The sequence below is a fragment of the Aulonocara stuartgranti genome (assembly GCF_965226115.1).
Source record: "Aulonocara stuartgranti genome assembly, chromosome: 17".
Taxonomy (NCBI): Eukaryota; Metazoa; Chordata; class Actinopteri; order Cichliformes; family Cichlidae; genus Aulonocara; species Aulonocara stuartgranti.
Window position 1 is genome coordinate 25,693,128 of NC_138953.1, and position 12,512 is coordinate 25,705,639.

Sequence of the window (12,512 nt, forward strand, 5' to 3'; positions counted from 1 at the left end):
TGGAAATGAAAATGCATGAAAGTAATTAAAATTAATAAATAACTGGATCTCTTATTGCCAGGAAAGGGGATTAATGGTTAGTCATAGAACAAATTCTGCCCACTCCATATAATATATGACCATCCCCATATACTCATATGTCATACAACCAACACAAGCATGCAATATTTTTGCAAAAGTCTCAAGACATCACTTGTTTCTTTATATACACTGAACAAAAATATAAACGCAACACTTTTGTTTTTGCTCCCATTCCCCATGGGATGGACGTAGAGACCTAAAATTCATTCCAGATACACAATATAACCATCCCTCCCAAACAGTGGTCACAAATCAGTCCAAATGTGTGGTAGTGGGCACATCTGCTATATTGAGATAATCCATCCCACCTCACAGGTGTGCCACATCAGGATGCTGATCTGACATCATGAGTAGTGCACAGGTGTACCTCAGACTGCCCACAACAAAAGGCCACCCTGGAATGTGCAGTTTTTTGCACTATTGGGGGTCTGGGGACCCAGAACCGGTCAGTATCTGGTGTGACCACCATTTGCCTCATGCAGTGCAACACATCGTCGCATGGAGTCTATCAGATTGTCAATTGTGGCCTGTGGAATGTTGGTCCACTCCACTTCAATGGCTGTGCGAGGTTGTTGGATATTCGTGGGAACTGGTACACGCTGTCGTATACGCCGGTCAAGCACATCCCGAACATGCTCAATGGGTGACATGTCCGGTGAGTATGCTGGCCATGCAAGAACTGGGACATTCTCAGCTGCCATCTGCCCTGAACAATGTGAACCATGATTCATCCGTGAAGCGCACACCTCTCCAACGTGCCAGACGCCATCGAATGTGAGCATTTGCCCACACAAGTCTGTTACGGCGACGAGCTGGAGTCAGGTCAAGACCCCGATGAGGACGACGGGCATGCAGTTGAGCGTCCCTGAGACGGTTTCTGACAGTTTGTGCAGAAATTGTTTGGTTGTGCAAACCAATTGTTCCAGCAGCTGTCTGGGTGGCTGGTCTCAGACGATCTTGGAGGTGAACCTGCTGGATGTGGAGGTCCTGGGCTGGTGTGGTTACACGAGGTCTGCGGTTGTGAGGCCGGTTGGATGTGCTGCCATGTTCTCTGAAACGCCTGTGGAGACGGCTTATGGTTGAGAAATGAACATTCAATGCACGGGCGACAGATCTGGTTGACATTCCTGCTGTCAGCATGGCAATTGCACGCTCCCTCATTGCTTGTGGCATCTGTGGCATTTTGCTGTGAGACAAAACTGCACATTCCAGGGTGGCCTTTTGTTGTGGGCAGTCTGAGGTACACCTGTGCACTACTCATGATGTCAGAAGAGCATCCTGATGTGGCACACCTGTGAGGTGGGATGGATTATCTCAATATAGCAGATGTGCCCACTACCACACATTTGGACTGATTTGTGACCACTGTTTGGGAGGGATGGTTATATTGTGTATCTGGAATGAATTTTAGGTCTCTACGTCCATCCCATGGGGAATGGGAGCAGTAACAAAGGTGTTGCGTTTATATTTTTGTTCAGTGTATATTGTACATACTATTGTTTGAGTACTTACGATTGTTTTTTTTGTACTTTTTATATTTTACATTTATATTTATTATTGAAACTTGCACCAAAGGAGTGGCACTCCAATTTCGTTGTACTCTGTACAATGACAATAAAGGCTATTCTATTCTATATTGCTCAGAAAATGGGAAAATGTTGCAGTGATGAAATGTAGACGTGCACATACAAGAATATACAGTATATAAGGGAAAAACACTAGTTTATACCATCCTTCTTTGAATGTTGGCTGCCTTTTTCTCTGTTCTCTGTCAGCACGATCTTACATTGCTTCGATAATGTTATTTAAGCTCTGGGCAGACCAATCCATGACTGACAGTGCTCCATTGTATGTTTTTCTATCCAAGCATGCTTTTCTATACTCATAATTCGATCAATTCTAGCAAACAACACTGTCTGAAATGGAGCCCTAAACTATGACAGAGCCTCCACCATGTTTTTACTGTACTGTACTGTTGTACCTCTCTCCTGACCTCCTGTCCTCCATACATACTCGTGATGATTAGAAACACACATTTAAAATTGAGATCTATCACTCCCCAAGACATGTTGTCGCAGTCAGTCCAATTCTTATGTAATTTAGCATATCTCAGCCTTTTCCCTTCCTTTAAATGACTGACAGGCACACTTCCTCTGAGACCATTTCTGATGAGTAGATGGATCAGGTAGTCATCAGAAATGGCCGTGTCTCTCAGGTCCTGTGTCAGGTCTTTGCTGCATTTCTTTTCCAGCAAAAGACACGACTTTCACATACCATTCATGTTTTTTTGAGCTATAGCAAGTTTTCAGTTAATAGCTTTTAGGAATCACCTTGTTGGTGCAAAATTGCTTATTTTTATCCGTCACACTGTGTATTATCTTTGGCATTTTATATACATTCAACTAAAAAAAGAGAAGAGAGCAAATGATGTGGTTCTTTGAAAAAGAAAGGTGACTTTTTTTATCCTTGAAATATTTATAGATCAGTATTAAATAGCTTGAAAAACCAAAAAAAAATCCTTAAGACCACTTTAAAAATGGGAAAAAATCTTGTTGGAAGCAAAATATAAGGAAATTAGGATGACTCATGAACACGGTACGGTACATAAAATTTATGTGCATATTTTTTAAGATTTTGAAAGCAAGATGGACTTAAACTAGAAATCATTCCAGAAATAAAGAGTATGTGATATGAAGAATAGATGGTGGGGATGATCTTAGTGATGGTGAAATGTATGAAACAACATCAAAAGCAAAATGTTGGCTGTTTCACGAAGATATTTCATTTTGCATATATGCTGTTTCTATCTGATGGCACTCCAGTTTCTTTAGGCTCTGTAGAAATGAGTTATGACTGAGGTCTTTTTCACTGCTTAACAAATTATATTCAGTGATTTGTGACTTTGGTTTAATGAATAGTCATGAGGGGGTGTTTTCACACTTTTGCAACCATCATTTTTGCCAGCACAAATACTGTATGTTACACTGTATGAAACACCTTACAGAATACATGAGCTGCCTGACAAATTCCTGGTAGTCAGCAAGGGAGCTCTCTCTCCAAGACAATTTACAGCTGTGGAGGCATAGGGTTTTTAAAGTTGGTTGCTCAGGAAGTCCCTGTAGGATTCTTGCAACAATGGCCCTGTCACTCCCCCTCTTCGCTCTTCGCCCCTCTTTTCCTCGCCCCTTCTCCCACCTCTCCCCTCCTCTGATGAGCACCTTGGGATCTCAGAAGCAGTGACAAGGGCGCTGATGCTTTGATGAGAGAGGAGGCAGAAGAATGAGTGTCACATCCTCGAGGGAACCCGGCTAGACTGGGGAAAAAAAATTAATGGAGAGAGATAAGTGGGACATGGACATACAGTACATAAACAAACACTAACGTACACACGCCTGCATGCTTTTCAAACCAATATCCGTAACATACAGTGCATTAGCGACTGTTGCCATCCGTCTAGAGAAATCTTGCACTTCTTTTGGTTGAATTTAAGTTGTTTAAAATGTATGATGAAATGAAAGCACCAGCAAGACCTCGCCCCAAACATCACGAATATGTAAATATATAAAATTGTCCTCCTCTAAAATGACATCTATCCGGGAGCCAGGCTCTGCTTGATTACATTCATCTTTTAGAAGGTTTCATCATATCAAGAATATGAGACTCAAACTGTGAAGCATCACCGACTCCAGCAGGAAAAAACATAAACACACTTTACTTTGTTGTTAAGAAAATGGTCTCATGAAGGCACTTTGTGAGCGGTGGACAGTTTCTCTTGATGGAAGAGGGTAGGCAACTGCTCATCAAACACCCATTCAAAGTCAATGACTCAGCACTCCCCAGGCTCAGAGGCTTGTTACAGTCACTGATTACAATGAACTCCTTTTAAAAACAAATGTAAGATGTGCAGGTTTCCTTTCTGAACCCGTCCATACCATTCTTTCTTCGAGCGACTTCACTAACAAAAAGCAGGTGATTTAAAGTCTGATGTCTTTTTTACTTGATAGGTGAATGCAAGTACGACTTCCAGGCCTGGGGGGAGTGCGATCTGGCAACGGGCAAGAAGAACAGAACGGGAGTGCTAAAGCGAGCGCTCATGGACGCGACCTGCGCTGCCACCGTCACAGCCACCAAGCCTTGTGGGAAAACCCCTAAAACCAAGCTGCAAGGTAAGATGACAGAAATAAAACATTTGCTGCATAAAATGCAACTCTCCCATGTTGAGCTGGTCACGAAAGGTGGGATGCGCTAAAGTTGTTATGCTGAATCACCATGTCCAAAAATGTGATATCTTGTACTACTCATTTTGTTGCTATTACTTTTAAAGAGATTAGCTTTTTGGTAAAAATCGTTCCTTGATAGTTAGTTATAATGTCATATCTAGTGTCTCGTATATCATTATTATTAGTTATATAGAGAGGGACGTTTTAAAAGAAAGGTTTCGTTACTGATCCGAGAGCGTGCTCTACTCTAAAAATGAATGCGACTCGAAGCAACTGGCTTGTCAGAAACATGCATGTGACCTTTTACATTGGCCCTATGACATCCAAGAAGTTATCTATGATCTAATATAAAGTAATTAATAATATTAGCTAAATAAACTTTCCATATTAGTTAGGAGGGTGTTACTTTAATGTGTAATCGGTAAATATTTAACATTTCAATTAGAAATACATCAAATGTAGTATTTCCTACCTTTTGTATTTTTTAAAAAACAAGGTTATTGATTAGCAGCTAAGCTCAGCAGCTTCTGATGACTCACATTGTACAGCCCATATTGCATCTTTCAAGTCGCTGGAAATGAAATTCCTTCGCTGGCTAAGTACACCTCCAGTTCCAAGACTACACCTTGTGGGTGGCTAATGAAAGCAGAGAGACGAGCGTGTTGTAAACCCTCCATTAAATTCCCAGTAAGACAGAATACATGCAGATCCCAAAATAGTCTGAGTAATGGAGCCTTAGTGGAAATTTCAAATTGTAATCTCTTTTCCTCAAAGCAGTCACAATTCTGTTGGCTACCTACCCGTGAATATTTACTCAGTCTGTGGAACATCTCACTAATAAATGAAGGAATCTGTGTTTGTATTTCTTGGCCTTTTTTCCCTCGACAACTGCTCTTTTAAACAACTTCAGACCACAACGTGCACTCACTTTGACCACCAGCCCTACACCTGCCAAGTATGTGTAAGGCTGGTGCCAAGTACATCAAAAAAATTCTACAAATTCCAGTGAGGCTCAATTAGTCCGGCTATTATAGGATCTACTGGTTTGCTGTTTTAGTTTCATCTGACAGCCTTATTTGGTATGTGTAGGAAATAGGGGTGTACAGAAAAGTGCACCGCTTATTGGTTAGAATTTAGCGTGCTAATATAGGAACTGTCTGCTTCCTATTATATAAGTTGTACCTAAAAGAAAACGCCAATTCAAAATATTTACAGAAGGAATCAAAATATCATCGTAAAATATAAATCTGGGGTGAAATTAAAGCAGGACAAAGCCTTTTTTACAAGCCACATTCATAAACTTCCTTCAATATTTGTAATGTAAGACAGATCTGTTGAAAACCACCCTACGTACAACACTGGCCTTTTTTGGGCTCGTTTGAAAACTGTTTACTTTCCAGGAAACTCACATGATATTAGGTTGGTTTAGATCAAAAGCCAGACCCACGCAGACACGTGGGCTATATGAAAAATCATTCCGGGACTTTCACTGTTAGATCACTGTAAATAGTTACGGGCAATGTCAGATCACTTCGTTTTTGTAATTAATCGTAGCTGAAGGTATGCTTACCGCTCAGACCTCTTTGTTTCTTCTGCCAAAGTGCTTCGCTGTATCCTGACACGTCCGCACATTTGCCTCTTTTGTTTGTCACGACACATGGGTCAAAATCAAAGGCAAAATTACTTGGGCTTCATTTTAAGTAGGACGGATTGGCGTCAGTAGAGTAGTACAAAGTATGTATCAAGGTATTTGGGAGAATGAACTAATTCTATCCTCGTTGTGATAATAACTGTGTAAATTCAGGAGATATTTATCTTGTCTCCGGCACATCTCAGACTGATTGCATCTCCACTATATCCAGCAAACCCTTGCAAATGATTTAATCGAGGCAAAGCCAGCTGTGATTCAAATTTATATTCAATCTGCCATCAGTATGATGGAAACCCTCCTACTTAAGTGCTAAGTTGGAGCTGTGAAAGACAGTGTTAAAGCAAGGGTGAATAGGTTAACTCATTATTCAGCTATAAGTACAAGCTTTTAGCTTTCTTCAGTCATGTATAAGACACTAAACTGAGGAATACTTTTGGCCTCCATTTCACAGAGAATGTGAGAATTAATCAGTTTATAGAACATTTAAGGAGCTATAAGATACAAGGTAATTAGAAAATCTGAAAGAAACATGGAATATCTACAATATATCCCTGCCTGCTTGAAAAATTGAGGCAAAACTGTTGATGAGAAGCACTCGATTCATTCCAAATGAGTTGGTGCTTTTTGTCAGTTTTGTAAACAAGGATGTTCCATTGTCCAAACAGGATTATAATGAGTACAAAATGTTGCCAGTGGCCATAAACGGCAACCTTATCACACTCCCCAGATGCCACACGTGCACATGAAGTTTGCACATACAGTTTACTTAACCTTACCATCGCTTTATCAAACAACCACAGTCAGGCGAAGTCCCGCTCTGCAAAGATAAGACAATGTGAGCACTTCTGAGAGACCCTCTCAGTGCAACACGTCTGCCGCTGCAGTGCTGTGAAATGTTGCACATCTGTCTGCAACACTGTTTGTCTTAAGATTTTTTGCCACACACTATTTGACTTTCAAAAGAGGGATCAGTTGAGCATTTCTCTTGGTAGCACATTGTTAATACATTGTGACAGTAGGAACATCTTGAAGAGATGCACTCTACTTACCATCTCTCACTCTTTACAGCAAGTATATGATACTTTTAAACACTTAAAGGTGTATGTGGATTTATGTTTAGAAGGTATAGAAAGTAATTGAATCCATTTTGTTCAAAATAATATTTTACTTAATGTGAAATTGAATGTGTGCTCATTTATACTTCTCAGACCTTCATCTATCTGTGCAACTATGGACATGCAGGTTTTTTTCAGTTTGAGTGTTTCATAAGGAACCAAATGATTAATTTACATAATTAAACAAAATCAAATATGACTTCCTCATTAAATTCTTATCAATCGTTTAGAGATGCTTGATTATATCCACATTAAACATGTAGACAATATCACTGCACATCAGTTCAAGGCGCAGCGCAAGTAAAAAAGTGCAGCATGTATTTAAATATAGTCTGTGACTGTGTCAAAATCTATTTGTTTAGCAGTCATGTGTGCAGCACCGCATACCTGCACATCAATTAAAGCCAGATGCACGGATGCGGTGTGACAACCTAAGAGGTGTGAGAGCTGAGGGCAAAAGAGATGCAGAGCAAGGATGACAGGGGCAGACATGAAGGGAGGCAGTTGGGAAGAGAGACTCGATATCTGTGCGAGGTGTGATATCCCATGTCTGCCAGTTGGAAGATAAGCCTTGGGAAACAGGGGAGCTACTAGGAAACAGAGAGGGGGTGCTGTGCACAATAAGGTTCACATGGTAGGGGGAATTGTGCATGCTCTACTCTGTGAGTCAGGGGATGGCAGAGATACAGTCCACAGCAGCAGAATCAGAGGGCTTATGAAAAGGGGAAAAAAGACCCTGAAAAACAAACCAACACAGAAATGTTTGCCTTAGAGAGACAAAGTGAGAGAAAGAAGCGACCATCTAACCCCCAGCTGGGAGAACATGTCTGCCCAGCCAAATATGTAATCCTGACCAGCCACTTTAGGTTTAGGAGATGCAGCCGGGTTTTCCCTGAGGGCAGCAGGGTTGCTGCTGTGGCGGCAGCATCTGTCATTTGCAGATTTTGAAGGAGACAATGGTAAGAGGCACCTTGGGAGCAATCTGAGATCCAGAGTTGCGTGTCTTTGCTGTCTAGTCCAGGTGAAACACGGACCCTCTGGAGCGAAAGAGAGAACAAAGACTGACAGAAACATTATGAATACCTGTAGAAATCTCAAGGTCCCCACCTTCTCTTTCAGCACAACACACAGAGCAGTGCGTGAGGGAGTCTTTGCATGCCAAAGTTGATTTCAGGTAAAACAAAAGGCTTTGTTAGGAGAAATCTGGCATCTCTGGATCTTCTTGGAGTGAATTTGCTTCTGCCATTCGTCTTGAACAGACAGGTGGTGTCCTCATTTTTAAGTCAAAGACATGCATTCACAGCCACATATGGTTGTGTTACTGCACTCAGGATTACTGCCTCCCAAAGGCGAAGAGGCATAGCTGCGAAAACTGAGGTTGAGAGTGGTCAAACTTTATAATTGATAAAGTTGTAATAAGTAATAAAATGCCTTTTTATTCTTTTTTATGACACCGATGGCATGTGCATCAGTGTCATACTCCAGCTCTCTTGCTTTAGCTGTCTAAGCAGCTCCACCTCAATGAAAGTCTGAGAAGCAAAACAATTAGAATAAATTATAAAACAAAAAACTTGATAATACTGTGTCCTTAGCTACTGTTGGAATAATGTTTTAATTAGAAAATAACACAGAAAGTTTGATCAAATGAGGGTGAAAAGGTGGATGTCAAATAGTAACATTGCATTTCATTGAGGCGGAGCTAATTTTTACTTTGTGATTCAATAATGTGGAGCAGTATCATTTTCTTCCTGTGAAGCAGAAGTATAAAGTAGATAAATAGTTTACAGTTATCCTATATCATTAACTTAATATGCAAGTTTTACTTTAATATGTGCATTTTTATTAAGTGAATGCAAAAAGCCTGAAATTTGTGCAAATATGTAGCCACTGTGTTTTGGCTCAGGGCAGATTCGAGCTGGAGAAGGCAGCAAGGGTCTGATTATGAGTCTGTGTCAGAGGCAAAAAGGAGCAGAGTCATGCAATGTGCAAATGCAGCAGAAAGTACTCCAACCTGGCATGAGAGTCCACATCTCATATATGGAGCTGAGAGAACAGCATGACAATAAATCCTTTTCTTCCATCTCTCTCTCTCTCCAGGCAGCAAAATATGCTGACACAAAACAGCAGGGAGATGAAGAGAGAGAAAACAAATAAAAAAACAAGTAAACAAATGGCATGGAAGAGTAATTTCTGTATTTGCAGGGGCGAGAGCGCTTTGCATGTCAAGATTCTTATGCCAGTGGAAGTTTGCAACTGAGATGACAAGAAGAGATTTTCGGCTTTTTCCTGGTAGTGCACGTTGAGAATGTTGAAAGGCTGAAAGGCGGCTCGAATCTCATTGGTAAAGCAAGCCTTGTCGGAGTTTAGAACTGCTTGCCAGCACGTTATTAGGCTAAGATAATTTCTTAAGGCAATCTCTCCAAACAAAAGTGCACAAAGTGAATGCATACAGAATCACAATGTAGCTTTTCTGTATGTTACTGTCCCTGCTGGATTTCCAGACATCTTATAATGACAGTCATTTTCATCACACACCATCACTTTCTACATTGCCAAGTCACTTCTTTTGTTTAGAGCATGTGCTTTGGATGCAGATGGCTGACATCGCCGTTCAACGTGTCCTAAGCTGGACAAATCTTACTTTGAAACACGATTTATAGTCAGAGATTAGACATGCCAAACACCTAAGAACTTCAAACATGTAGAGGATGATGAAAAGTGCAGAAGGAGCAAAATGTATTATTTTTATTCAACATTATCCATGTGCATTTTTCACACCAGCCATTTTAACTTGTCATCGTGGGGAAAGCACAGGTGTTACTAACAATATTAAGCATGGCTTTGTTCCTTTGAAGTGTCCAGATGAGTCACGGCAGTGCGGCTACCTTGACAGACTCATGGTTAGGTTGTAGCATTTTCAAAAACCACTTTCTTGCTGAGAGGGAGTGCAGATGCCACTGCACTGTCTGTATTCTAAAACAAGCTTTGATATGCGCACAATTAAAGACTGAATCTTTTTTTTAAATAAGGCTTTAAGGCCCTGTTATTGTGCTAAGTCAGTTTGCTGAGACGCTTCCAAGCACAATATTCATAGCTCTCTGAATTCTCCACATAAGTAACATTTGCTTCCAAATTGCTAACTAGACATATGTTGCTCTTTAAGAGCTGTGATTTGTTAAGATGCATCCATCCATTCTCTTCTGCTTATCCTTATAAGGGTCGCAGAGCCTATCCCAGCGATCATAGGGTGAGAGGGAGGGTACACCCTGGACAGGTCGCCAGTCTGTCGCAGGGTTTACACAGAGAGACAGATAACCACACACGTTTAGAATCACCTATTAACCTAACTGCATGTCTTTGGACACAATATAGTATTATGTAATACTCATAGTGAAGACATTACATTTGATGAGTACTTGCCCTATAGCTGTTGGGATTGGCTCCAGCTCTCCCGTGACCCTGGATTGGATAAATGGCTAAGGAAATAGATGAATTTGCACAGGCCGGTTTTGCTAACATACATAGTCACCACCCAAAGCCCTGTTCTGAGCCAGGAAAAACTCTGGAGCTCACTGCTGCTGCACACTTTCAAAATGCTTTGGCTTAGCCTGAAGTAAATATAGTAGTCCTAAATTGGCATTTATACATTTTACTTCTCACTGACAGAATGCTTGCTGCAAAACAGAGCGAATATTGGGATTCCACAGAATTGTCCTTCTGAGGTCTCTTGTTTTATTGCCTGTATCCACTTTGTCTCCTTAAGGCTCAGTTTTTCGGTTCAGCAGCTTGCAAAACTTAGTTCTGGGTTCTTTACCCTTGTGGTAGTGCACCACACCACACTGTAGCTTTTAGGCATTTTCTTCCCTTTTTTCTATTTTTTTGCAAAAGCAGTCTTCATATAGAGCAAAGTCAGTTGAGAGCCATGAATTGTTTTCCTGTCTCTATATGCACATGATTAAAAAAAATGGCTGTATTTATTGTCCAGTGAATTTCAGTCATGATTTGTTTTATTTCCACCTGTAATGTTCCCAGTATGACTTGGCAGAATATGTTCTAATGAAATGAGCCATTTTCCTGCCAAACAACCATTTGCACAGATGTTAGATGTGGTACTTTTAGACATATAACATCTGCGCGCTAAAATGCGAAACATCAAAGTTGTAAAATGATAAGACACCAACAATTTGGCTAAGAGATAGACATACATGGAGCCACGCAGATACAAACAAAAATAAACAGCACAGCTGAATGACCAACACACAGCTAGGCAGAAGCTAGCTGTCCAAACCTCTGAGGGTTGTGCTCTATTTCTGTTTACCAGAGTGGAGAGGCCATAAAGCAGAAAGGAGAGCCATGCACTGTGGCTCCTGTCATGGCAGCCAGGTACCAAGCCACTGTTGCGGCAAGTTGATAAGGTGGTTTTTCATGGGGTACAACCCAGGCTGCCAAATCAATCCCCAAGAGAGCACAGAACTACAATCGTCACAGCACAAAATGTGAACTCTGGCGAAAAAAAGATTAAAACTCATACAGTTAATACATTTTGTTACCGAGCACAGGTTATCTTAACTTTTCACAAAAACTTTTAGAGAAACTATCAAATTTTAACCTTTTTATCCTTGCAGATGCAAAGAAGCAAAAGAAGGAAGGCAAGAAGCGAGAGCGCACCCAAATGGCTGATGAGCTTGTTTGAGCCGGTGAAGAAGGAAGAAGACAGCGGAACAGACGGCCCTATTTCAACATGGTTCCTCTTTACGTGTCCTGTAGGTTGACTGTAGGAGCCCGTATAGCTTTGACAAAAATCAGTCAGAAGATGACTCTTAGTGACCACGTTTTACTTTTTTCTTCTTTCTAGCACCTGAGGAGAAAGACTTGTATGTTGCAATAGAGGATGTAATACAATAGAGATAAATAATCAGATTTAATTAGTCGCATTCCCACTTAATGATGTTATGTCTAGAATTATTTTCTCAAGGGCAAATTGCTTAGGATTTGTCTTACAGTTTCACATAGCATAACCCTAATTTGGAAAACTCTTTGATCCATGCCCAGACTTAATAAGTCGGTTTGTTAAAACTGAAGCTATGAAAATGTTTACTCAATTAATTTGAGCAAAAAAAAAAAAAGTCATGAATTTGCAATTTGTGGCTCACTTTAATTATAATTCTTTTTCTTCCTGTCAAATAGCACCGAATAAACATAAGATAGTTTTTTTTTTCTCCTGCTGCCCTGTTGTACTCACTTTATTATACTCACTGGTTGTAACTCTCCATCTCTCGGTTGTAAAAAAAGAACGAAAAAAACAAACAAAAACGAGTCCCCACTGTGGTAGCCCTTCGAGTTAACATCCTCTCTGTTTCCTGGTACATTTCCAAAAGTTAAAAATGCATAAAATAAAATTCAAAGTTAGAAAACACGCCAACAGTGTTTGTGTTTCATCCTGTG

General features: G+C 40.5%; 1 protein-coding gene across 1 annotated transcript in view; it reads left to right on the plus strand.

Annotated features, from left to right (window-relative positions):
* The window catches only part of ptn (pleiotrophin), a 54,404-nt gene extending 41,921 nt beyond the window's left edge, over positions 1–12,483 (plus strand). Inside the window, exons 4-5 of the mRNA XM_082510759.1 lie at positions 4,086–4,247; positions 11,693–12,483. Coding sequence (XP_082366885.1) covers positions 4,086–4,247; positions 11,693–11,760 — 230 coding nt within the window. The 3' untranslated portion in view covers positions 11,761–12,483. The remainder of the gene's footprint in view (positions 1–4,085; positions 4,248–11,692) is intronic.
* Positions 12,484–12,512: the final 29 nt, after the last annotated feature.